We start from the raw sequence: 25,559 nt of genomic DNA, 5'->3' as shown, positions 1-25,559 counted from the left end.
CCTGTCGGTTACTGGGTGCCACCTAATAAAACACTTAAAACTTTTTCAAATGTTTGAGAAGCAGAGAAAACTAAAAACTAAAAGTAGGACTGATTTTTCTCAATAGCTTAGAAGCAAATTCTCTGCTGTTCTTTTATCATACAAGCAAATCTCTCCAAAATTCAGACCTTAAAAATACAGATTCGCTGAGTAGTTTCTACAATTCCTTCTCTTTCACTGGCTTCGGTTTCCTTTTCATCTGGACTAGGAATAAGATCACAGAGCCTGGCACACTGGAAGGACAGTTAGGACCCCAATTTTAATATATAAACACTCCACAAAATAATGCATCACCCGGTTCCCAGCTATAAGTTATGGCACAAGAGGTCTGTCCTCCTTAGACTCTCTGGGTTTCCCATACTTTCTCAGTGAGCAATGCTCAGTCCTGGCTTCTTAACTAGGAAGGAATAAGTAACTATTCAGTTGATGTAAGAACAGGATGCGTCTTAGAAACAAAGAGCCACACAGGCAATCCTGCAGAAAGCTAATGGTAGGAGCCACCATGGCAGTGAGCCCTAAGTCTGGAGCTATAGGGTGGCCAGAGAGCTGAGACTGGGTGGCTTGGAAGAGGCCTTGTAGGGCTGTCCCCACCCCCACCCCACCACACTCCTTGCTCAACTTGAGCATGTGTGTTCTTCCACTCTTACTGTGAACACCCTCACCCTGTCTCTATCCAAACTACAGACTTTGCAAGTTTAGCTCCACACAGGCATGGCAGCACGTACCTGTGATACCATCACTTGGGAGACTGAGGCAGAACTGCCACTAGTGCAAGGCTAGCCTAGGCTAGATGACGAGGTCCAGGAGTACCTGGGTGACAGAGAGAGCCTGGTCTCAAAACACAATAAAAAAAGAGTGAGTTTAGTGGACAGGAAGATAGCTGCTGGGTAAGTGCTTGCTGTCCCCCTCAGGCAGCTTGGAGCTGGAAGCACACCCTTCCTCACATTTCTCAGAGATGTGCAAGTGAACACAGCACAACATTTCACACCAAACATTCCGTTCATGCAGTGAACACAGTCAACAGTTCACACCAAACATTCCCTTTCATGCAGTGAACACAGTCAACAGTTCACACCAAACATTCCGTTAATGCAGTGAACACAGTCAACAGTTCACACCAAACATTCCGTTCATGCAGTGAACACAGTCAACAGTTCACACCAAACATTCCGTTCATGCAGTGAACACAGCACAACAGTTCACACCAAAACATTCCGTTCATGCAGTGAACACAGTCAACAGTTCACACCAAACATTCCGTTCATGCAGTGAACACAGTCAACAGTCCACACCAAACATTCCCTTTCATGCTTTAGGACATGGAAAGCAACCAACAGACTGAACGGGAATCTGCAGATAAAATTGAAGAGCCTGAGTTTGGTATACAGTAAAGTGGCTCAACATCCTGGTCAGCTTCTTGCTCCTATCAAACTATTCTATATTTTACTATGTAATTAGAATACAATAATGTGTATAAAGAGGAGCAGAGAATGCCAAGGAAGTCAACCTATTGTCAAATTGTTATTTTCTGCACCTGAAAAATTATGAAGCCTAAAGTTCAATATCCTTGTTATTTTAGTATGAACTTGCAGTTACCTATATTGATATGAATATCATGATTACAGTACATAAATGCTGACATTTGTAACCTCTTGTCTGATGGTGACAGTGTCATGATCGCAGCTGATTGTAGGGCACCGGATGCTTTGTGTAACAGGAGTTTTAGCATACTGGTTCTTACATATTGACTAATAACATTATGATGCTGCCAAGAGGTATGGCTAGCTTTTATATCCACCATATTATTTTTTCTAGTCAGTGTTTTATAATATATATATATATATATTTTAAAGACTGGGTCTCAGCCAGGCGGTGGTGGCGCACGCCTTTAATCCCAGCACTCGGGAGGCAGAGGCAGGCGGATCTCTGTGAGTTCGAGGCCGGGCTGGACCGATAGCCTCCGAAACAATACAGAGAAACCCTATCTCGTAAAAACCAAAAAAAAAAAAAAAAAAAAAAAAAAGACTGGATCTCACTAATGTAGCCATGACCTGGAACTCGATACATAGACCAGGCTGTCCTCCAGCTCATAAGATCTTCCTGCCTATGCCTCTGGATAATTATAGGTGTGAGCGACCATGTGCCCAGACTTCCTTCTTTTTTTATTTCAAGTTTAAGGAAGACATTTAATAATGATCAAGTCTGAATTCCAGACAGTTGTGTATTTTTATATTACTACCATTCTTAACAGTAGATCCACAGTTAGGTATCCTGGAAGACTCAAGAAGCAGTGTTATAATGCATTTATATCAGCATATAAAATACACTAAATTAGAGAGTTGCTTGCTGTTCCTTTAGACTTCACACCAATGATGGGAAATATGAGTTTTTAAATAAACTTGTATGCATATTATTTTTAATCACCATTTCAACTGTTTTCATCACTTCAAGTGAAAATATATGGAAATATGCAAATGAACATTTTAAAAATAGCCTAGAAAAAAATCAACATATTATCAAATGACAGTAAGCCTGGTAATAGCTCATATCCTCTTCTGATTTCTGCCCCCTGGACTACACTAATGGTTAACTGATTTCCTGCTTCTCCCTTGGCTCCACAGGTTAATTCTACACACTGTCAAATGATTTTTTTTCTTTTTACAAAAATGTTTAGATGTATTTATTTCTTGCCTGCATGTATGTGCACCATATGTGTGCCCGGTACAGATGGAGGGTCTGCTGGAACCCGGGTTATGGATAGTTGTGAGCCACATGTGGGTGCTGGCAATGGAACTCAGGTCCTCTGCAAGAGCAACAAGGGCTGAGCTGTCTCTCAAGCCTTGTAAAGCATTTTCTTTTTCTTTCTTTCTTTTTTTTTTTTTTTTTGGAAGCCTGTCCTGGAACTCACTCTAGTCCAGGCTGACCTTAAACTCATAGAGATCCTCCTGTCTCTGCCTCCTGACTGCTGGGGTTAAATACATATGTGCCACCACCACCCAACATATAACATTTTCTTAACCTAACCCAAATCATACTACTTCTTTATTTAAAACCCTCTGGTAGCTAATATTCTTATCACTAATATTTACCTAAATCTCATCATTAAGAAATAATTGTACAAACTCAAATTGTACACTCCTTTATTTAAGCTTTATTCTCTGTCTCTGTCTGACTGTCTGTCTGTCTCTGTGTGTGTGTGTGTGTGTGTGTGTGTGTGTGTGTGTGTGTGTGTGTGTGTGTGTGTGTTTTGCTTGGAGAGGCCAGAAGAGGGTATTGGATCCCCTGGAGTAACAAGGGGGTATGAGTCACTTGGCGTGGGAACTGGAAATGAATTCCAGCTCTCTGGAAGAGCAGCAAGTGCTCTTAACCACTAAGTCATCTTTCCTGCCCTCAGAATGTTAGTTTTAATTAGTAAGTTTCATGCAAAACTGAGGACAATTTCACTCCTTCCCTAAGCATGGTCCTCTTAAGGAGCATCCTCAGTTCTAAGCAGTCAGAAGCAAGTACAAGTATATCTCCCAGGTTAGAGCCAATGTAAACAAACTAAACTGCAGACAGCCTTAGTGCTTAAGTGGGACAATGAATTTTCTTGGGCGTACACACTACCACACCCTAAAGTGTCTGTAATAGGTCCTAAGTGCAGTTCCTTCCTCTTCTTGACTCACCCTCACCCATAATGGGCAGCCAGAATGCAATCAATGCAGAGCAACCTCCTGTTCCACATCATCTGCTGGACACAGGGAAAGCGCCATGAGCAATGGAGCTGACCTTAAGCTACAGTGACAAGATTACAGATCCTTTAACCACTCCATGAAACGGCAAACCTGAAATGATCCTTGCCAGCTGCCATTTACACCCCTACATGGCCTCTATTTAAAATAGGTACAGGCCTGTGCAACAACACTGGACAGTAAAGCCATCTCATCAGGGGCTGGAGGGACAGCTCAGTAGATAAAGGCACTTGCAGCCAAGCCTGAGGACCTGAGTTCAATCTCCAGGGCCCACATGGTGGAAGAAGAGACCCAACTTGTGCAAGTTGCCTTCTGACATGTGTCACGTGGACTGACATGCATGGGAGCACATACATACACATATATAAAATAACATTATTTAATGTGCTAAAATGTGTTTAAAGATATCTCATTGGTAGACTAATGAACTGGCCCATGTTCTAGAATGCAAGGTTTTTATTACCTACAGATTTTGACACCAATTATCTTACTGATAATTAAACAAAATTAAGTCATTCATAGTGTCTTCATATGTACCCCCAGCAAGTGTTTCATGCATATGAATATGTATTTTCTTAGTGATAAATCTCCAAATAAAATTCCCAACATTATATTTATTATACTAACAGAAATCTATTTTAATTATAAACGCATTACAACAAAGAAATAGAATATCTTTACATTTTTCTAACCCTGCCACACCCTCTCTGATCATCTGTGGGTCTGTCCAGGTCTTTGACCATGTGAAATATTTTCCTGACTCTTAGTTATAACCGTACCTTCTTCTACCTCGGTTTTCTCACTTAAAAGATTTCTATTTCTTTACAGATCTCTCTATACACTCACATAAGAGCTCCCCATATTAATTTCCATGCTGTGTAACAAATCACTGCGAATATGCATGTTCACAGTCCTGTAGGTCAGATGTCTGGGTGGGACTGACCACACTCTCTACCTCAGGTCTGGTCTCTCAAAGGCTAGAAAGACGCAGTGAGGTGGAACTTTTGTCTAGAAGAATCCATTGGAGCTCACTTGGTCACTGGCAGAACAGAGTCTCCGCAGCTGTAGAATGGAAGTCTTTGCCTCTTTACTAGCTGCGATCCAGAAAACTCTCTCAACCACTTGAAGGCCACCTACATTCCCTGCCTGTGGCCCTGGTCATTATCAAGTCATAAGAACAGTTCAGCTCCTTCCTGCCCTTCACATCTCTCTGACTTGCTGGTCCATTTTGAGGCAAGGAAGACTAGACTGCCTTTTACATGGAAAAAAATTCACTTATTTTTGTGTGTATGTGTGTGTGTGTTTATGTACACCATGTGTGTGCAGGTGCCTGAGGCATGAGGGGAGCAAGATCTCCTAGAACTGGAATTACTGGGGAGGGGGGGTGAGCGCCCATGTGTGTAGAGGGACCAAACCAGGGTTCTCTGCAAGAACAATAAGCACTCTTAACTGCTGAGTCATTTCCACAACCCCCTTTATTTTATTTTTATATGTACAGTGTATGTCTGTGTACAAATGTGCCTAGTGCCCAAGCTGGCCAAAAGAGGGATCCCCTGGAGCTGGAGTTACAGGCAGTTGTGATTCCCCTGACATGGATGCTGGAAACCAAAGCCAGGTCCTTTAGAAGAGCAGCAAGTGCTTTTAATCACTGGGCCATCTCTCCATCCCCTGAATTGTCTTTTTAAAGGGCAGATGTAGTTAGAAGAGACCCACCTGGCAAATATCCCTTTAGGCTACACTAAAGTTGTTGTAATGGACCAGAGGGACTCAACTCAGGGGGTTGGGCACAAGAATTGGATACTGGAAAAAGCTGAGAATGTTAGTTTTGTGTTGGCCTCTCATTAAGTCTTTATTGTAAGCTCCCTACAATGGCATTTTAATCCTGTTTTGTTGTTGTTGTTGTTGTTTTCTATGAATAAGCAAAATTCCTCAGCATGAGCCAACCAGACTTTTAGATAGCATCAGATCCTTTCTACCCTCACATGTCAGCAAGCAACCCTCAAGGCAGCCTGGCTGATAGGGACACTCTGATGTCACTGAGAGTATTCCTGCAGTAAGGACCACAGCAAATAAAGTGTGACTCCTCCAGGAGACCGCACCCAAGTCACAACCAGTCCAGACCACCCCAGAAGCCTGGGAAAGGCAACCCCAGGCAAAGCAAGCCTGGGTGAACCACAGATAACCCTGAAGCAATTCTCCCTCATGCAGGAGGGAGAGCATTTCCTGACTTACTCAGCCGAGGCCAGTGATGGGTACCATTAGCATGGCCCACCCATGCTGTGCTTCACATTGCACTCTTTGTTTGTTTGTTTGTTTGTTTGTTTGTTTTGAGTCAGCGGGAGACACCCTCCCATGCAGCCCTAGATATGACACCATTCCACCCGGAAAAAAAAAAGGTTTCTGTGGAATTATTGCTGCATTGCTTCTTGTGATTGCTTTCTAAAATAGTGCAGGCCTAGCCAGGAACATTATTCAGATGAGCCACAGAGACAGTGGCTGAGACAGGGGTCAGCCTGGGCAAAGATGGTAGGTATGATACAGGGCAGTAGAATACAAAAGAAGGCAAGCACCCAGCTTCAAGACTGCCAAAGGCAGAGGTGAGGAGCGACTGCAGGCCACAGCCACGGGAAGCCTCCAAGAGGCTGCAAAGTGAAAGCCAAAGATCCTGCATTGAAGGATGGGGGGTGGGGGTGTCCCTAAGGGTCCCAACATCCAAATCTAAGAGCAGAAATGCTAACTGGCACTGACTGCTGCTGTTGACAGTAGCAGCGTGGAGGGTTTCAGCAAGTGCCAGCTGCCGGCAACGTGGAGCAGTAAGCCTCGAACCAGGCGTCCTTAAGCGAAAGTCTGCAGTTTCAAGGCTTGGAACTACCAGCCTCTGAGTCTGTCAACCCAGTCCATAAACCTTCATCTGAGCGGAGCTAAGAGACCTGAGCCTCTCACTGGGAAGAAAATGGCTGGGAACCTTCACTGTGTCTGCAGTAGTGTGGCCCTACATCACTCAATAGCCATGAGCACATTTCTTTAGACCATTCCAGGTCCTGGACTCTAGGGATGAAAGTCTGGAATTCTGCCAGTCACCTTTGGATCACACCCTGGAGGCTACTGTCAAAAGTCACAAAAGTCCCAAGTACAGCATTAGAAAATTGTAAGGTCCCTTTAAATCTTTATCAAATGCATTAAAGAAATAGAATATAAGGTTGTTTTAAAAACTGGAAAGGAATAGATTGATCTGAACTTAAAAAGGATGCTGGGACAAACAGGAACATACATACATATATTTATTTATTCATTCATTTATTTCTTTAAGCCAGGGTCTCGTAGCCTCAAATGCGATATGTAGCCAAGGACGATTTAGAATTTCTGATGCTGTGGTTACAGGCGTGCATCCCAGCACTGGGATTACACATGGTGCCAAAAAAAGGAGCCAAGAGCTCTATATCTGGATCGGCAGGCAGCAAGATGAGAGACACTGGACCTGACTTGAGCATTTGAAACCCCAAAGTCCACCCCCAATGACACACTTTTTCTAACAAGGCCACACCTCCTAATCCCTGTCAAGTAGCCCCACACCCTAATGACCAAATGTTCAAATATATGAACCTATGGGAGCCATTCCTATTCAAACAACCACAGACCCCTGGCATACAGTAGGTGGTAAATACATGCTGCATGAAGACAGTATACAGTAGTAGACCATAAATACCATTACAGCTGTCAGGAGTTTCACCATTAGACAAAGCTGCCAGTGAGAAAAAAAAAAAGAAAGAAAAAGAAAAAAATTACCAATACCAGGCTATGCTGGCTCTAGATCCAGAGAGAGGGAGTCTACAAGGGGGCTGAGTAACAGTTCTCAGAAACAGGAGAATGTGGGGGTAGGCAATAAGGAGCCCAGACTTTAAAAGAAACAAAAAGCTATAAGAATTGACTTTTGCCGGGCATTGGTGGCGCACGCCTTTAATCCCAGCACTCGGGAGGCAGAGGCAGGCGGATCTCTGTGAGTTCGAGGCTGGGCTGGACTGATAGCCTCCAAAACAATACAGAGAAACCCTATCTCGAAAACAAAAACAAAACAAAACAAAAAAAAAAGAATTGACTTTTGCTGAATGTTTTATGTGTGTGGATGTGTGCTGTGTATGCTGTGTATGTGGTTGTTAGTGTGTGTGTGTGTGCGTGTTTAGGTGCCTATGCACATGTGCGCATGCGTGTGGAGGCTACGGTGATGTTGGGTGTCTCTCCTCCATTGCCCTCCACCTTTATTTTTTGATATGGGGTCCCTTGCTGAACCTAAAGCTCATTGATTCAGCTAGGCTGACTGGCCAGTGAGCTTCTGGGATCCAGCCATCTCTGCCTCGGTTACAGGCACACTGTTCAGCATATTTCACCTGGGTGCTAGGGACACAACATAGATCCTCATGCATGGCAGCAAGCGCCTCACCCATTGAGCAATCTTTGCTGGAATTACTATTCTCACAGTAACTATAACTTGAACACTGGCAAATCTACAAGCCGCTCCAATGACTCATTATGCATAATAAAATGAGCTTGGATTGTGCCCATTAGTGTTAACCAGCTGAAAGAGCACATTGACAACTATGAATGACACCATGGAATGTGACACTCAGACAGTCCTAAGTATAAAACCCTTCACCAAATACAGTGCTCCATTCTGTGCTAAAAGTTAGCTGAGGGGAAAATGTGCCCTTTGTCACCTTTATGAAGACTGTTCCATGTCAAGCATGCTTCGTTCAGCTAACCACTCAAACCTATTCTGCAGAGAAACAAAAATTATACTATTCTCATCTCATGGAACCAACATGAACAATGATTTGAATTGAAATCCTGGAGACCTTTTCCTTATGGGTTTAGGCTGTGAACTTCACTCCTTACCTCAGGGTATGTGTGTAGGGGTGAGCCCACAAAACTCTTCACGCCCATAAGGGTGGAGATAGGGACATTTAGCACAAGTGAGGATAAAAGGAAAGAGAAGTGTTTTGTTTTTGTCTTTACAGGAAAGCTCAGCTCCAAACAGTGAAAAGATACTGGATGTATGGATACCTGAAGAAGAAAGGATAGCTACCCAGAGGACCATCAAACATACAATAATACAACATGTGGTACCAATGTCTGGATCTATTTTGTTATTATAATTTCCATTTCTCTTTGCTTCTTAATATGCTTTAGTCCCAATTCATTTAATCGAAGCTGGCTTTACAGTTGGATTGGCTCTCCTACTTTAAACCCAAGCGTATTGTTAAAATAAAATTCAGAATTTCTGTATTATATCAAAGAGCCATTAATATAAGACAGTAGAAAACAAAATTAGGGACTGTCATCTGTATATGGTTCCATTTCTGAAAGTCTAATCTCCATGTTTATTATCTTCTTTAGGGTTGCCTTTATGTTGCCAATATACATACATATAAAAGTTGAAAATTTCTTTGCTAACATTAATGTTTGCGTTTTCCAGAACAAGGATTTTCTTGACAGCAATCTTCAGACACTTCGGAAAGAAAATGGGGCCCTACTTCATCAACTCCACCTAATTCGACTTGATACATCTGAACTGCCCCACATCATCAACTCCACCTGACAAGTACCATCCTGAAACCAGTTTAGGACTACATCACTTGACACAACTCCAGAACAAGGAACTAATACAGTGCATCTTCTACAATCTAACCAGAGCTTCAGATAAGAGCTTCAATCAAAATTAGAACTCCAGTCAAGAACTTCAACCAAATATCTCCTGCCAAACAGAGACTAATTAACCTACTTAAGACTCTTGTTACATTAACATTTTCTTCCCACAGGTCCCCATGAGATTGTCATCGTCCCATTTCAGCAGGAAGTAAATTTGAGAATTCCACACCCCCTTTCCCTACTGTTGGTATCACAGGATAATTTACACCTGTTTATGCTAGTTTTCAATTATTTTAGGGTTGGGATTGGATGGAGGTGTTCAGATTTGGGCATCCCTTTCAGATAAGTTTAGAATTTAGATGGGATAGATATGTTTAGCTTAGGATATAAGTATATTGGAACTTACTTATCACCCTCTATGTATATATGTTGTATATGTTTGAGTTTGTATCAAATTTAAATCTTCTATTTAGACTAAAAGGGAAATTGTAGGGGTGAGCCCACAAAACTCTTCATGCCCGTAAGGGCAGAGATAGGGAAATTTAGCACAGGTGAGGATAAAAGGAAATGAAAGAGAAAAGGAAGCTCTCTTCTCCTCTGGAAGCCTGCCACGCTTTCTGTCCCCTCAGCTTGCATGTAAATAAATATATTTCATATTGCATTGACTTCCCGCATCTTATGTGCACCATTTTCTACTTCCAGAACTGAGCCAATCAAGGCCTCAGACAAAACTGACAAAAAATAAACCGCTGACAGATTGCAGCCAATGCTTAAATCTCTCTACATACTTCCAAAATGCTTTCTTTTGCAAACCCTAACATTTCCGGTCATGTACAAGATAAACATGTGAAGCTCACCACGGCAAAGTGCTTTGTCCTGGATTCCAGTGTTTTAAAACAGTGCATCACTGAGACCCAAAGCAAAATTTCCTACAAAAAAAGCAAAGTAGGAGCTATAAGGAGATGACTCAGCAGTTAGGAGCTTTGTTGGGGGGAGGGGAATGGAGAGATGGCTCAGAGGTTAAAAGCACTGACTGTTCTTCCAGAGATCCTGAGTTCACTTCCCAGCAACCACATGGTGGCTCACAGCCATCTGTAATGAGATCTGGTGCCCTCTTCTGGCCTGCAGACATGCAGGCAGAATACTGTATACATAATAAATAAATAAATAAATAAATCTTTAAAAAAAGAGCTTCGTTGGTGTTGCAGAGAACCTGGGTTCGATTCCCAGCACCTATACGGCAGCTCACCACAACCCTATCTCCCAGGCACTCGTGGGGTACAAGTTAATACTCATAAAGTAAATCTTTAAAAGGGCAGAGTAATAGGATAATTTATATCAAAGAAAATTTTATTTTGTAAAAATCCTACTTAAACCAACAGAAAATGAGCTACTGTTGGCTATACTTATAAACTAGAAAATGTTTTTAATGATCAAAATATGAGGCACAAAATCTAATTTCCAGAAGCATGTGAGCCATTCTGAATATTTCAATAGTTTATTGTAGCTATTTGAAATAACACTACATCCTTAAATGTGAGCCTGATTAATCTTAAAGAAAAAACACTCCAAAAAAAAAAGCTTTAGACATTTAGAGATATACACTGAAATGTTTTTGTTTATATTCCCTAGGCAACACACACACACACACACACACACACACACACACACACACTCATGACCAAATGTAAATAAATCTTGAAAAAAAGCTGGGTAGTGCCATGTACATCTCTAACCCAAAGGCTGGGGAGGGCAGGTAGTTTGCTACTGGAACAGTGAGTTCCAAGTTCAGTGAAAGACCCAGAACCAAAATACAAGGTTTGTAACCTCATGGAAAGACACCCAATATCAACTCTGGTGCACCACACAGACACAGGAAGGCATTTACTTATCACTGAGTGAAGGGACAGAGCCTCTGAGTGTGGTGTTTATATGGCTCTCAGGCAACAGTCTCCTGATTCTATCTGAAGCCTCAGATCATTCAGGGTGAGCAGGAATGGGGTCTGGAGCATGAGGAGCTCCACAGGAAGCAGCGCCAAGCTCACACATAGCTCATACAACAGCCTCCTCTCACCAGTCCCTGTCAGTAACCATGTCTGCTCCCTACAGACACCCTGTAGCTTCAGGGACCAGCAGCACCCTCTCACCTGCTGGCCAACACATAGTTTCCTGTCTAAATGAGCATCCTGGTATTCATATTAAGGGCATTAATATAAAAACATATTATTAATTAGCATGTTTCACAGGTATGACAAAAATATCCACATAATGCCTTAACATGGCTAGATTCAACTATAGCTGAGAGAGGAAAAGCCACTGTCTTCCAATTCTTATTTAGATCAACCTTATACTTCCTTATCTTTGAGTTGTAGTTTCACACAGCACATTACACTGGAGATATGTAAGATATCCTGTTCTGCTTTTTTTTACAGATTTTGTTTTATATGTGTGAGTGTTTTGTCTGTCTGCATATATGTCTTTACACTGCATGTGTGCAATGCTCACAAAGGCTAGAAGAGGGGGCCTTAAACTGAAGTTCCAGGAATTTTGAACTGCCGTGTGGGTTCTGGTCCCCAGGCCCCCTGGAAGAATAGCCAGTGATCTTAACTGGTATGCTATTTCTCCAACTAAAGCTGTCCTATTCTGGGTTTTTTGTTTGTTTGTTTTTTCAGGGTTTCTCTGTGGCTTTGGAGGCTGTCTGGGAACTAGCTCTTGTAGACTAGGTTGGTCTTGAACTCACAGAGATCCGCCTGCCTTTGCCTCCTGAGTGCTGGGAATAAAGGCGTGCGCCACCATCACCCGGCTAGCTGTCCTATTCTTAAGTGGCATGTGCTGTAGTATTTACCTGAAATATAGTCTACAACTTCCCGTCAAATGGTTCAGTGAAAGATATCAGTACATAAACTCTACATATTTTGTATATATACTCAAATGAAGAGAAAATATAGCCAGTGCTTTGAGATGGCTCAGCATGTAAAGGCACTTGATGCCAAGCCTGATGACTTGAGTTTAGCCCCTTAAACCCATGTGGAAGGAGAAAACTACCTCCTTCAAGTTTACACACACACACACACACACACACACACACACACACACACACAATGCAAAACAAACTTTAAGAGAAAATATGATCAAACATCGGCTTCTAGATCTAATGGGTAGACTCACCCTAGTTCACTATGCTAATCTCCTGAATTGTGTTTCAATTTTCTATAGCAAAAAGATGAGAGAAATCAGTCACATATCTGCTAAAATTCTGTGCTTACAGTGATTGTTAGCCTAGAAAGTTCAGGTGTCAGGTGTATTTTCCAAACTCCAACAGCACACTGTGCCATTCATCCCAACTGACTATAGATAAGAATATTTAAACAACCACCAAGGCAGCTAATGCTTGGAGATACACAAGCAGAGGTCTCTATCCCACTAAGAGCACAATTACCAGGTAGTCACAGATTAGCTTCAAACACAGCACTTGTGGGAATCTCTCAGGTTAGGAGTGCATGTGGGATTCTGACAATCTGTTGACTGGATGACTTTGGTGGGTCACTTGTGTGGGTCTTGGGTGCACTGTCTCTCCAATCTCTCCAGACCTTCATGCTCTGGGCCCTTGCCAGCTCCAGTCTGCACAACTGCAGCTGCAAGGAACTACTTCAAGCTTGACCTTCTCAAATCTGTTCCCACCAGAGCTTCCACAGAAACCCCACTTGAGGGACTCCCACTTCTGCATTCACAGTGCAAGCCCAACTCTCTATTTTAAATATATATGTGTGTGTATACATATGTGTGTTTGTATGGATAGATGGATGGATGGATGATAGATAGATAGACAGACAGACAGATAGATATGCAATATATAAATATTCATGTGTATGGATATTTTGCCTGCAAGTATGCCTGTGCACTACATGCATGCCAGGAAAAATGCCCATGAAGCCAGAAGAGGTCATCAAATCTCCTGAGTTTGGAGTTACAGACATTTGTGAGCTGTCACATGAGTGACGGGAACTAGCAGCCAGTGCTCTTAACAACTGATCCATCTCTCCAGCCCCAAGTGCAATACTCTTAAAGACGACATTTTTAAGACACTTGACTTCCTCTTCAGGCCTACTTCCCACCCAATCTCCTGGATATTCTTCTAGGATCCAACAATGCTGAGCTGCCAGTCTAGGCACCAGCTTCCTCCCGTCACTCTACTTTTCCTCTCCATGCCTCTGCCTCTCCCTCTGAATGGTTTTTGCCCTTTCCTGGAAGGCTTCCACCCACCTCCTTTAAGCTTCAGATTAAGCAGCTCACTCAGCAGATCCCGGGGACAGGGGAAGAGAAAGTGGGAAGAGACTGCTTAATGGGTGTGTGGCTTCCTTCTGGGGAGAGGGACATAATTAAGTAGATAAAAGTGCCATTTGGTAGCATTGTAGGCGCACTGAGAGTCAGCAAACAGTTCACTTCAAGACAGACAATTGATTGACTCGAAACTCCCGATGCCTCAGCCACCCTGGATCAGTAGCTTGCACTGTATTCCACAATCTCTACTGGGTCAATAGTTTGCACTGTGTCACAGACTCCCTATTAGCCCAGTAGCTTGCACTGTATCCCACAATCCCTATTAGCCCAGTAGCTTGCACTGTATCCCACAATCCCGAGTAGGCCAGTAGCTTGCACTGCATCGCACTCCTCCACAAAGCGGAAAGCCTCTCATCTCCTGGTGCTCAAGCTAGGAGACGGAATGCTCGAGAAATTACTTTCCTATCATTGATAAAGACTGCAGTCACCTCTCTCAGGACAGCTACCAGAGGCAGATGTGGATGAGTTTTAGAAATCTGGCCTAAAAAAGAGCCTACAAGTGCTCATATTCTTTAGGAATGAAAAGATTGAGACGACTATTGTGTATGCACAAATGGGAAGGCAACAGAGCCAAGTTGGTACAGTTGATGACTGTGACAAGGTCTCTCAAGGAGGCAGCCACAGGACAAGAGTCACTAATATGGTCAAGCACTGATTGTACCTTATCTCATTTCATCCTCCCAACGACTTGACAAAACACAGTTATTAACTTCCATTTCCAAATTCAAGAACAAATATATTTAAGTAGTTTTGTCAAAGGTCATAAAACCAACTACCAGGAGTGGCAAAACTCAGCTCAAGTCTCCCAGGCTTCATCACCTACTCCTGGAGCAGAGTGAGTGAGTAAGTGAGTGAGTGAGTGTGTAAGTGAGTGAGTGAGTGTGTAAGTGAGTGAGTGAGTGTGTAAGTGAGTGAGTGAGTGTGTGTGTGTTCACGCATACATGCGCTGCCACTTCTCACCAGGCTTCAGCACCTGGAGCAGAGAGAGAGAGAGAGAGAGAGAGAGAGAGAGAGAGAGAGAGAGAGAGAGAGAGAGAGGGAGAGGGAGAGAGAGAGGGAGAGGGGAGGGAGAGGGAGAGGGGAGGGAGAGGGAGAGGGAGAGAGGGAGAGAGGGAGAGAGGGGGAGAGGGAGAGAGAGAGGGAGAGGGAGAGAGAGAGGGAGAGGGAGAGGGAGAGGGAGAGGGGAGGGAGAGGGAGAGGGAGAGGGAGAGGGAGAGAGGGAGAGGGAGAGGGGGAGAGGGAGAGAGGGGGAGAGAGAGAGAGAGAGAGGGAGAGGGAGAGGGGAGGGAGAGGGAGAGGGAGAGGGAGAGAGGGAGAGAGGGAGAGAAGGAGAGAGGGAGAGAGGGGGAGAGAGAGGGAGGGAGAGGAGAGGGAGAGAGGGGGACAGAGAGAGAGAGAGAGGGAGAGGGAGAGGGGAGGGAGAGGGAGAGGGAGAGGGAGAGAGGGAGAGAGGGAGAGAGGGAGAGAGAGAGAGAGAGAGAATGAATGTGTGTGTGTGTGCTGGCGCACGCATGCACTGCCACTTCTCACCATCCAGGGCTTCCAGAAGCTGTGGACAGATGGTCTTTGGCCTAGGACAGGCCTTTGCTAAAACTGAAAAGTTCTTCATTTCCCTCCTTACCTACTTGTCCATTACCATGATTGTTGTTTATATTTTGCAGTGGGTTTGTTTGTTGGTTGGATGTCTGGCTGTCTGGTTGGTTGGCTGTCTGTCTGTCTGGCTGGCTGGTTGGTTTTTAAAATGAGGCTAAAAGCACTTCCAGCTCTTGCGAAGGACCCAGTTCAATTCTCAGTACCCACAATGGTGGCTCACAAGAACTCCAGCTTCAAGGCTTGCAGTGCTTCTGGCCTCCTCCTCCTCAGTCACCAAAGCTCACATTCGCATATCCATACACACAGTTAGAACTCTCAGTCACCTAAGCTCACACACACATACCCATACACACACAGTTAGAATTCTCAGTCACCGAAACTCACATGCGCATACCCATACACACACACAGTTAGAATTAATAAAATTCAAATTTTTTAAAAAACTCTGTCAAAACCAAAAATGAATCAAAAAAGCTATCACAGTTATGAAACCTCTTCCTGGGAATGGTGATCCCTGTCTGTAATTCCAGTACCTGGGAGGTGGGAGCAGGAGGATCAGGAGTTCAGAGCCAGCCATCACTACATAGTTAGAGACCAGGGTTAGCCAGATAAGACTCAGTCAAAACACTCATAAAGCAATAGCAAGTGTCTCTCACTATGGGGCCTCCGAAACTCACCAGTGTGTTTGCTTTACCAGAACCACCCTCAGGCTCCTCCAACTCAACATTCACTTTCAAAATACCCCACCCTCTGCTGAGTAGCTCCCCTGCAATAAGAAAACCAAGAAACAACCAAATAAAGAAGGAAGAATGTTATACTCTTACCAGTTTACAAAGCATTCCTGTGGGGCTAAAGGTAGCTCTGTGGCTAGGGCATATGCATGGCATGTATGGAGGAGAGGGGGGTGGGGAAGGAGGAAAGGAGGCCTCCACCAGGAAGCACAGCGTCTCAGTTGGTTTCTACCGTTTGATTAAACTCTATGACTATAAGCAACTTTGGGAAGAAAAGGATTCACTTGGCTTATACTGCAGATTACAGCCATCACCGGGGGAAGTCAGGGCAGTAACTCGGGGAGAAACCTAGTGACAGGAACCTGGAGATAGGAGCTGAAGCAAGGACCACAGAGGAAGACTACTAACTGGCCTGCTCCCCGTGGCCTGCTCTTGCTTTCTTGTACAGCCTAGGACCACCTGCCCAGGGGTGGCCCTGCCCACAGTAGGCTGGGTGCTCCTGCATCAATTATTAATCAAGGAAATGCCCCCATAGATTTTCCCACAGGCCACTCTGTGGGAGGTGTTTCTCAATTGAGGTTCCTTCATCTCAGATAACCTTAGTTTGTCCGGTTGACAGAAACGAAGCAGCGCCCACAGAGAGGAGGATTCTCTACTGGCTTCCCCCCTTTATTCTGTCCAGACCCAGCCGTGGGATGGTGCCATCCACACTCACTTGGGTTTTCTCCTTCAGTCCTCTCTGGAATGCCTTCATGAGCACACCAGAGGCATGCCTCACCAAACTCCTAGGTGATTCTAACCCAGTCACGTTGACAATAATTATCCACTGCACGCATATGAAAAGGAACACCTGACTAAAAGGAAAATGTCAAGCTTAACAATTGATTAACAGTCAAAATATGTCATCTCCAAAAAAAAAATGTATGCCTTTTAAACACACACACACAAACACACACACACATACACACACACACACACACACACACACACACACACACAGAGTTCTTCTGCCTTGAAGGCCATTCTAATTGTTAAGCTTCCTATCTTTCCTTTGACCCCACCTACCCATCTGTGGTCCTACAGCAATCTATACAGACTTCTTGTGCAGAGACTGAGACTGTGTGCAAGCGTGTACATTTTGGCATGTGTGTGTATGGAAAACAGATGACCACCTCAGTTGGCCTTCCTCTGGGGCCTTCCACCTAGTTGCTTGAAAGACATGCTCTCAGAGGTCTTGAACTCACCAAGCAGGCTGTGCTGACTGGACAGCTAGCCCCGGAGTTCGCCTTGGTTCCACCTCCTAGCACCGCAATTATAAGCATGTACCATGACACAGGGGTTGGAAATCAAACTCAGGTCTTCATGTTTGTAGGGCACCTTACTGGTGAGCCATCTCCTCAGCCCCTGATTTATACAGACCTCTATCATGGTTCTCATACTATTTCTCGCTTCAAATTCTCAGAGGCTGTGACTAGATCTATATTATAAAAACTTTAGGGAAGGAAAAATAAGGATGTGACTGCTCCAAGGTATGGTGGAGGAGGTTTACTGTACATATGAGGGAGAATTCAGCCAAAGGCATCTGGAAGGGTCCAGACTGAACATGGCCAGCAGACTGCACTAGGTCATGGGGGCGGGGTGGGGGTTGGGGGTGAGACTGGAGAGATGGGGGCAAACAGACCAAGGGGCCAAGGGAGCACATAGCCAAAATGGCTGAGATACACAGGTAAGAAAGGCTGGGAGGTAGAAACCCAGGCTCTGGGAGGGAAAGGTTTGGGGTATGGGGGGGGGGGTGAGAAGTGCTGGAAGGAGCCACAGGAACTGAGTAAGGCTTGTCCTGGGTTTCTTTGAGACCTAACAGTTAGGACATTTGCTAAATTCAACAAGACCATTAAAGCAAATGCATTGTGAACGCCAAGCTACAGTTATGAACTCATGACCAATCCTATTCAAATGTATCCCTCTCACCACCCTAGGGTATGCTGAAGCAAGCCCCAGACTTCCTATTATTTCATCTGTCAGTGCTCTTCTAAATATTCCACTGAGAGATATTCTTCATAAACAGTCCCATCACAGTCACACTGAAACCTGTTGAATAATTCCATGTTGAGTTTATAACTGCTGGTTCCGTTTCCACAATTGTCTTAGTAGCTTGTATATTTTACAGCTATTTATCCAGGGGTCAGAAGAGTCCACCATTTCGATTGGGTAATGGCTTCTAAGCCCTTCACTCTCCTGAGATCTCTAGGTTCCTTCTCCATCTCTTCCAGCTTACAAAGAAACTGTATCATCTCAGAGTTTCCCACAACCAGACTTTGGTGCCTACTTCCTGGGTTCCTCTCTGTATTTCTAAAAGCACTGATTGTGAATGTGAAGTGCTTCTGTGTTTGCAGGTGGCTCTTCTTTAAAAAACTCTAATGTGGCTAGGACCATGAATAAATGATGTCTGTCTTTCTTTATTGAGACATTGGTAGCCTCTAATAGTCACTCAGGCCAGACTCTCGATCCATTAACTCATTCAGAGCTGTAAAACCCTCGGATCTGAACCCCATTGCCCTTTCCTCATTCATTAGCTAGAACAGAACCTGTGACATACTAGTTCAGCCCTTCTCCATCTATTTTAAGAGCTTCTTTCCCCTTTCAGTGGTTCTGTTATGCTGAGATACAATTCACACAGGGAAAGAAGTCTTTCTTTTCCTGAGCTTCAAAGAATGAATCCATGCCCAAGCATCTTCCAAAGGTGACTAATGGTTTCTATTCAAAATCATTACTAGAGTGCAGCCCATTGACATTATCTTTATTGATGCTTAAAAGGTCCCATTCCTGCTGGGAAGGAGGGCCTCTTCACTGTGGTTTCAAAGTCCAATCTTTGATAGCAGCATTCTTCCATATGGTATGAAAAGTGATTACAGGCTTTGCTTTCTCTACCCCTGCCTTGGAATTGTCTAGTTCTCCAAAGAGGGTATAATTATTAACCCATTATTGAGCCCAATTTACTTTTTCCACAGTTTTAAGACTAGTTAAGGCACCTGTGAGGCTGGAGAGATGACTTGTTGGTTAAGTGCTTACCTTGTAAGCCTGAGGACCTAAAGTTAAGCTCCTGATCTATATAGAAAGGCAGGATAGCTTGTAATTCCAGCCCTAGGAAAGTGGAGGCAGTAGGACTGCTGGGACTTTCTGGCTAACAGAGCTAGCTTAATTGATGCACTTCAGCTAAATATGAGTCCTTGTCTCAAAGGTGTGTATTCCTGAAGATGACATCTGAAGTTGTCCTCTGTCCTCCACAAGAATGAACACACACACACACACACACACACACACACACGTACCCTCACATATTTGAACACACACAAATGCATAAATTTAAAAAATAAAATAAGTCAGGTAGTAGTGGCACACACCTCTAATCCCAGCACTTGGGAGGCAGAGGCAGGCAGATATCTGAGTTCAAAGGTAGCTTGGTCTACAGAGGGAGTTCCAGGACAGTCTCCAAAGCTACAGAGAAACTCTGTCTCGCCAAAATAAATAAAATAAGGTGACTACTCCAATTTCTAACCTAATATAGGGGGGTTATATATGGTGCATAAAAAAGTAATTAAAATCCTAAACTATCATCAAGTCTGTGGACTATGTGAGAAAAAGACATGAAGTGGGGAGGCCGACATACTGGGAACATGTGGCAGAATTGAAGGGATAAGTGGGAGTGAATGTGACTAATGTACATTGTATACATGTATGAAATTCTCAAAGAATACATACACACTGGTTTTGGAGAGAATGTAAGTTTGGTTCCCAACATTCACGTCAGATGACTCACAACTACCTGTAATCCAGCTCCATTGGGTCTGATGCCTCCTTAAGGCCCTGAGAGCACCTGCACTCAAATGTGCAACACACACACACACACACACACACACACACGTATAATTAAAAGTAAATCTTAAAAATAAAATTTTAAAAAAATCTTGAACACTGTAGGGAAAAGACAGCATAAGTCTGCAGTTTGGATGTACATCCATTTCCAAGTGAATCTGATGCAGCCTTAAGGCTGAAGTTGAAGTATAAAAAGAGAACTCTGTGGGTGCATGCACCCAGCATCACATATGAGAGTCAGAGGACAACCTAGGATATCACTCCCCAGGAGCTACAGTCCCCCTCTTCTGAAACAGGGTCTCTCACTGGCCTAAAGCTCCTAAGTAGGCTAGCGACCTTCTAGCCTCCACCTCCCTGCATTGGGACTAGAAACACATGGCACCACACCAGCTTTTCCCACCAGGTTCTGGGACTCTGGGTCCTTATGCCTGTAAAGCAAGCATTTTCCTAACTGAGCCATTTCTGTAACCTCAAAACAGAAGTCTTCATTTGTAACCTCTCTCCCAGGGCCACAAGGAAATAACACAGGATAACAATACAAACAAAGCATTAATTAGGTAAACGTTTTTAATTAAGGGTTGGGCTCCTCAGTAACAACAGTAAACTGTGCTTAGTAACTTATCCAGTTTAGAATAAGCGTAACAATTTGTGTTCTTAATTATTCACATGATCCCTAAGTCACTGCAGTAATAACATTAGCCTTGTATGGAACACACTCAAATCCTGGGGTCTAAAACTTGAAGTCTTCATTCTCAGAACCACAGCTAAACCAGACTCATGCTTAAACCTTTATGCTTTCTAATACATAGGATCTAATATCCTGGTGGGAACAAAAAGTGGATTTGGGGTTTTGTTTGTTTTTCCCCCAGGTGCTCTATTTGAAACTTTAATCCTTTAGAAGCATCAACATTTTTTGGGGTGCAGAGATTAGCAAGATGCTTCAGAAGAGGTTTCATTAACTTATAAAATGCCCTGTTCTATGTAACAAGCAGAGAAAGGGCAGCAGAATGACAATTACATTCAAGAACTTAATAAACCAGGCTGTGGCTCAGCAGTTAAAAACAGTTGATGCTCTTGCAGGGGATCCAACCTCAGATCCCAGCACCTATATGAGATGTTCATAACTCCAGTGCCAGGGGATCTGACATCCTCTTCTCACACACACACACACACACGCGCGCGCACGCGCGCGAGCACACACACACACACACACACACACGCGCGCACACACACACACGTAACTTTTTAGAAGGGCCTTAATAAGTTACAACAATAAGGACAGGTGAGATTTAAAGGGGAGAGCCATGCCAAAAACCGCTTACAATATTTGTTTGCAGCACCTCTGCTTCATCTTGAAACACAGTCCCTTAATTTTATTGCTCAAATGCCCTAATCTTAACTCCAGGAAAACAAGCAAGCCTACTATTACTGTACATCATATAACTGACATAGATCTGATATAATACTTCCAGTCATTTAATGATCCCACTGGGAATATAAAGCTACAATTTAGCAATTAAGAATAAATGTATTCAGGTGTGGAAGCTCACACCTGTTCATTCAAGATTTGTGAGGCTGAAGCAGGGGGACCTCCGTGAATAGGAAGTCTGCCTGGAATACCTTATTTCAAAACAAACAAATATAACACAAAGATTTCCCAAGTTTGTTGTTAATAGATGCAGCTATCTCCAAATCTGAGCAGTAGAAGATCAGCCTCCAAAGATATACTAGCAGCCAGGTGTAGTGGTGTAAGCCTTTAATGCCAGCACCGGGAAGGAAGAAACAGGAAGATCTCTGAATGTACATTAGCCTGGTCTAGAGAGTGAGTTCCATGACAGCCAGGGATATGCAGAAAAACTCTGTCTTGAAAAGCAAACAACAACAACAAAAAAAAACAAATATATACTACCAATGTTTACCTCTGTGAAGTGCACTTACTTACATTTGTATGAACGCATTCTCATTTGCTGAACTCTACACCCCTTGACCTTGATTTAACTGACACTGCTGCTGTTGAGACTATGTAAGCTTACTTCTACATATAACCATAGTTTCACAGGGGATGATGGTATTGTGCTACACACACCATCATAAAATACTCACACATCTACATCTCTCAGTCTGTGTTTCGGTTGGTTAAGCTGAGATATAAGCAAAGACAGCTATGTTACAAACATATCAAAGTTATCCAGAGTAAATTATGAAAATTTCCATGAAAATTAAATGAGTGTTTCCAAGACTCGCATTAGGAGATTTGAAACTTGGAAAGGGAGAGAGAAAAAGGAAACCAAGCTGTACAGCCTCTTACATTACAGGGAATAAATGTTTAAAAATGAAACTGAGCCAGGCAGGGTGGCCCACACCTCCAATCCCGAATTTGGGGAGACAGAGGCAAGAGGGTCTGTGAGGCCAGCCTGGTCTACATAATGAGTTCCAGGGCCAGAAAGTAAGACCCTGGCTAAATAAGTGAAACAAAACTAAGAAAGAAATTGCATACTAAAAGAAATTTGGGAAGGTTCTATTGTCCAATATTATATCTTGAGAAGACTAATATGTAACATAAAGTCACAAAATCAAAGGTTAAATTGTACACAAACAACCACCTTCTACATAGAGAATGCTAATGCCATTAAGAATCACAACAAACAGCTAAGAATTCATCTTAGATGCTTGTGTGAAAGGTCTGGGCTTCCTAGACATGAAGTACATACAAAAATCAACAACAACACACACAAAAGATAGAAAAGGCAAAGTGTTCCTAGCAAAGATGCAAGGGGCTCAGAAGGACACAAAAAGACAATCAAGTAAGTTCACTCACCAGGGAAATACAAGATCTAAAGTCCTGAAGGTCTGTGAGACTCTCAGTGCATAAAGGGGCTTGCCACCAAGGCTGACCTGAGTTAGTTGTCCCTTGACCTCTACATACACACTATGGCACATATGTGCCAATACACAAGCAAATACACACACACAAATAAATAAATAATGTGCAATTAAAAAATTAAAATACCCTGAGACACTGTATCTTACCTATCAGACATTTCTCTGCATTTTCTATAAAGTGTGTGTGCGAGTGTGTGTGTGTGTGTGTGTGTGTGTGTGTTCATACCATACCTACTGGGATGCACTTCCTCTGGTGGGGGATGAAAACAAATAATAACCCCAGTGGCTTCTGAGGAAGGTGGGGCTGAAGGACGAAGATGAGAGACTGGCAATCTGTTGAAATTAATTTTGCTCCTGGTAGACACTAAGTCATGTGCGGGGTCTCTTCAGAAAGGTTTGTGGGCAGAAGGAGAGATGAAGAGAGGGACCCTGTCAGAACAAAATGCACCCAAGCACACTCTTGAGCACACACACGTGACAAACCAGATTCTGGGTTATACAGACTATAAAGCTATAAGGTCTGTCCTTCCTGTTCGCCCACATCATCCTACCGATTGATCGATCGATGCTTGGCTGGCTTCTACTAGGACGGCATCCAGCTACTTTCATTTTAAAACTCCTACAAAACAAGATTCTATGCCTTAACAAACTGAGAAAGTTTTTACACCATGCATTTAGCTTTTATGACTTTAAGAAATGGCAGAATGCTCAGTTTAGTGCATGCTAAAGACAAACTCAAAAGACCCATGCTCCAAGTGTTTTACAGCGTGCATACTGAGAACACCAGCAGTAGCTACAACCTCTGGGCTTCCGGAAAACGGGAATGAAAAGAAGTGACACAAACCTCCAAGTGGAAACATAAATCCTTGGTGCGAACCAACCTGGGAGAAATACAGCTGCAAGGTTGGGGAAAGGGGGATCTTCTGCTAGCATAGGGAAAAAGCTGATCTGTAACCATGGCTACTTCCAATACACTTACGTTTTTCTGCCAAATAGTTTTTAAGTCAAGAGGAAAACAAAACTTTTTTCCTGTGAATTTTCAAAACATATCCAGGTGTGATCAAACATCAAAGCCCAAGCTGTCTGAATCAATTATTTCTTTCTCACCCCCACTCCCGCTTTGTTTGTTTGTTTTTGAGACAGGTTCTCATATAATCCAGGCTGGACTCCAACTCCCTGTATAGCCCAGACTAGACTGGAACTCGTGATCCTCCTGCCTCTGCCTCCAAAGTGCTGGGATTACAGACCGGCAATACCACACCCAGACTATGCATCATTTTTCCTATTTTTTTAAGTCTAGTTTCTTCCATTTCCTTTAAGACCATCTAAACTACTACTAAAGGTAATCCTTCAGAAAGACACTGACTGATCTGAATGAATTCAAAACCCGAAACAAATTCATTTGTATTCTCATAAAAAAGCATCCAATCCTTCAGTGAAATCTGTGTAAAGTTACAGAGGTCCATTTTAATTACGACCACCAGGTATGAGGGCAGTTAGCACATTCCATCTCCTCTGTATTTGACTTTGCGAGACTTTTTAAATAGAATGCCCTTAATAACAGAATTTTGATGATACGGCCATTCTAACCTGCCAAATTATCCAAGTTCCAACATCTGCAGTCAGGATGTTTCCCAAGATTTCTGTTCTCTCTGCCAACTCACAGAGGAGCCACACAGCTCCATTTCTCTCCGCCTGCACACTGAGTTCAGGCTTCACAGCTCCGCACCCATGTCCCGCACCCACCTGCCCCACAGGTGGGATTTACTCTGCCAACAGGACCTTCCTGACTTCGCCATCCCCAGGATTAAACACAAGCGGGGCTTTGTCTGCATTTGAGATCCCTATTCTCGCCCAGCCTGGCTGAGAACCAGACTTCCCCGGTGACAGCCTCAGCGGAGGACACACAACGTCTCTCCCAACACTGGCAGGGCGAGAAGCCGCGGAGCCAGGCGGGTCCGGAGTCCGCGCGGGCGGCACCGGGTGGAAGACCGGGGCCACCCGGACCCCGGCATCGCGGACACCCAGCACGATGGGGACACGCGAAGAACAGGGCTGCACCACGGGAGGACAGAGACGGGGGTCCCCGCCGCGGAAAGAGATGGGAATGGGGTACCCCGCAAAAGTCAAGGTGAGAAGGGGACCTGGGGCTCCTCCGAGAAGCTCAGCTCCTCGGTGAGGGGCGCAGCGGGGAGGGTCCCCAGGGTCCCCGCCGCGTGCGTTACTCACCGTGCTGGCCACCGCGGTGGGCGATGAGGGCGACGTGGGGACGGGCGCGTCCTGCCTCCACAGCCGGGACTTGAGGCTCTTCATGGCTACAGCTCTGAGGGTCCCTGTCCCCACCGGGCTGCTGGCTGCGAGTGCGAGGGCCGGAGCGGCGGACGCCCGGTAGCGCGCGGGGCCCGCCCCACCTGCCACCTGGGGCCCTGGGGGCCTCGCTCAACACGGTCCCTCCGGCAGCCAATCGGGTCTGGTGTCTGACTAGGGTGGGGTCGGCCCCGACCAATTGGAAATCGGGAAGGGGGCGGGACTTCCCTTTTAAACTTCATAACACCCTTCCTCTCCCCTCTGGAGGAAAAGTTAGGGAACTTCAGCTTTGCAGCGCGTGGAGTTGGCTGTTGAGTGAGCAGAGGCGCGGCGTTTGGTACCTGCACACTTGGGTGGTCTAAGGTCAGAGAGATCCAGCCTAGACCGGTTCTTATCTCCCCAGGCTCCCTCTTCTTCC

At 44.2% G+C, this 25,559-nt stretch overlaps 1 protein-coding gene across 2 annotated transcripts in view; it reads right to left on the bottom strand.

The window, feature by feature from the left end:
* The window catches only part of Uaca (uveal autoantigen with coiled-coil domains and ankyrin repeats), a 91,060-nt gene extending 65,804 nt beyond the window's left edge, over positions 1-25,256 (bottom strand). Inside the window, exons 1-2 of one of the 2 annotated variants that reach the window (XM_040739644.1) lie at positions 25,064-25,256; positions 10,271-10,342 (exon numbers count right to left, since the gene is read on the bottom strand). In XM_040739644.1, coding sequence (XP_040595578.1) covers positions 10,271-10,342; positions 25,064-25,147 — 156 coding nt within the window. In that variant the 5' untranslated portion in view covers positions 25,148-25,256. The remainder of the gene's footprint in view (positions 1-10,270; positions 10,343-25,063) is intronic. The other variant, XM_013117458.3, reaches the window with a different exon arrangement.
* Positions 25,257-25,559: the final 303 nt, after the last annotated feature.

Source organism: Mesocricetus auratus, unplaced genomic scaffold (assembly GCF_017639785.1).
Source record: "Mesocricetus auratus isolate SY011 unplaced genomic scaffold, BCM_Maur_2.0 Super-Scaffold_100691, whole genome shotgun sequence".
In the NCBI taxonomy this organism is placed as follows: domain Eukaryota; kingdom Metazoa; phylum Chordata; class Mammalia; order Rodentia; family Cricetidae; genus Mesocricetus; species Mesocricetus auratus.
The sequence above is the reverse complement of the archived record's forward strand: the minus strand, read 5'-3'. Positions and strand labels throughout refer to the sequence as shown.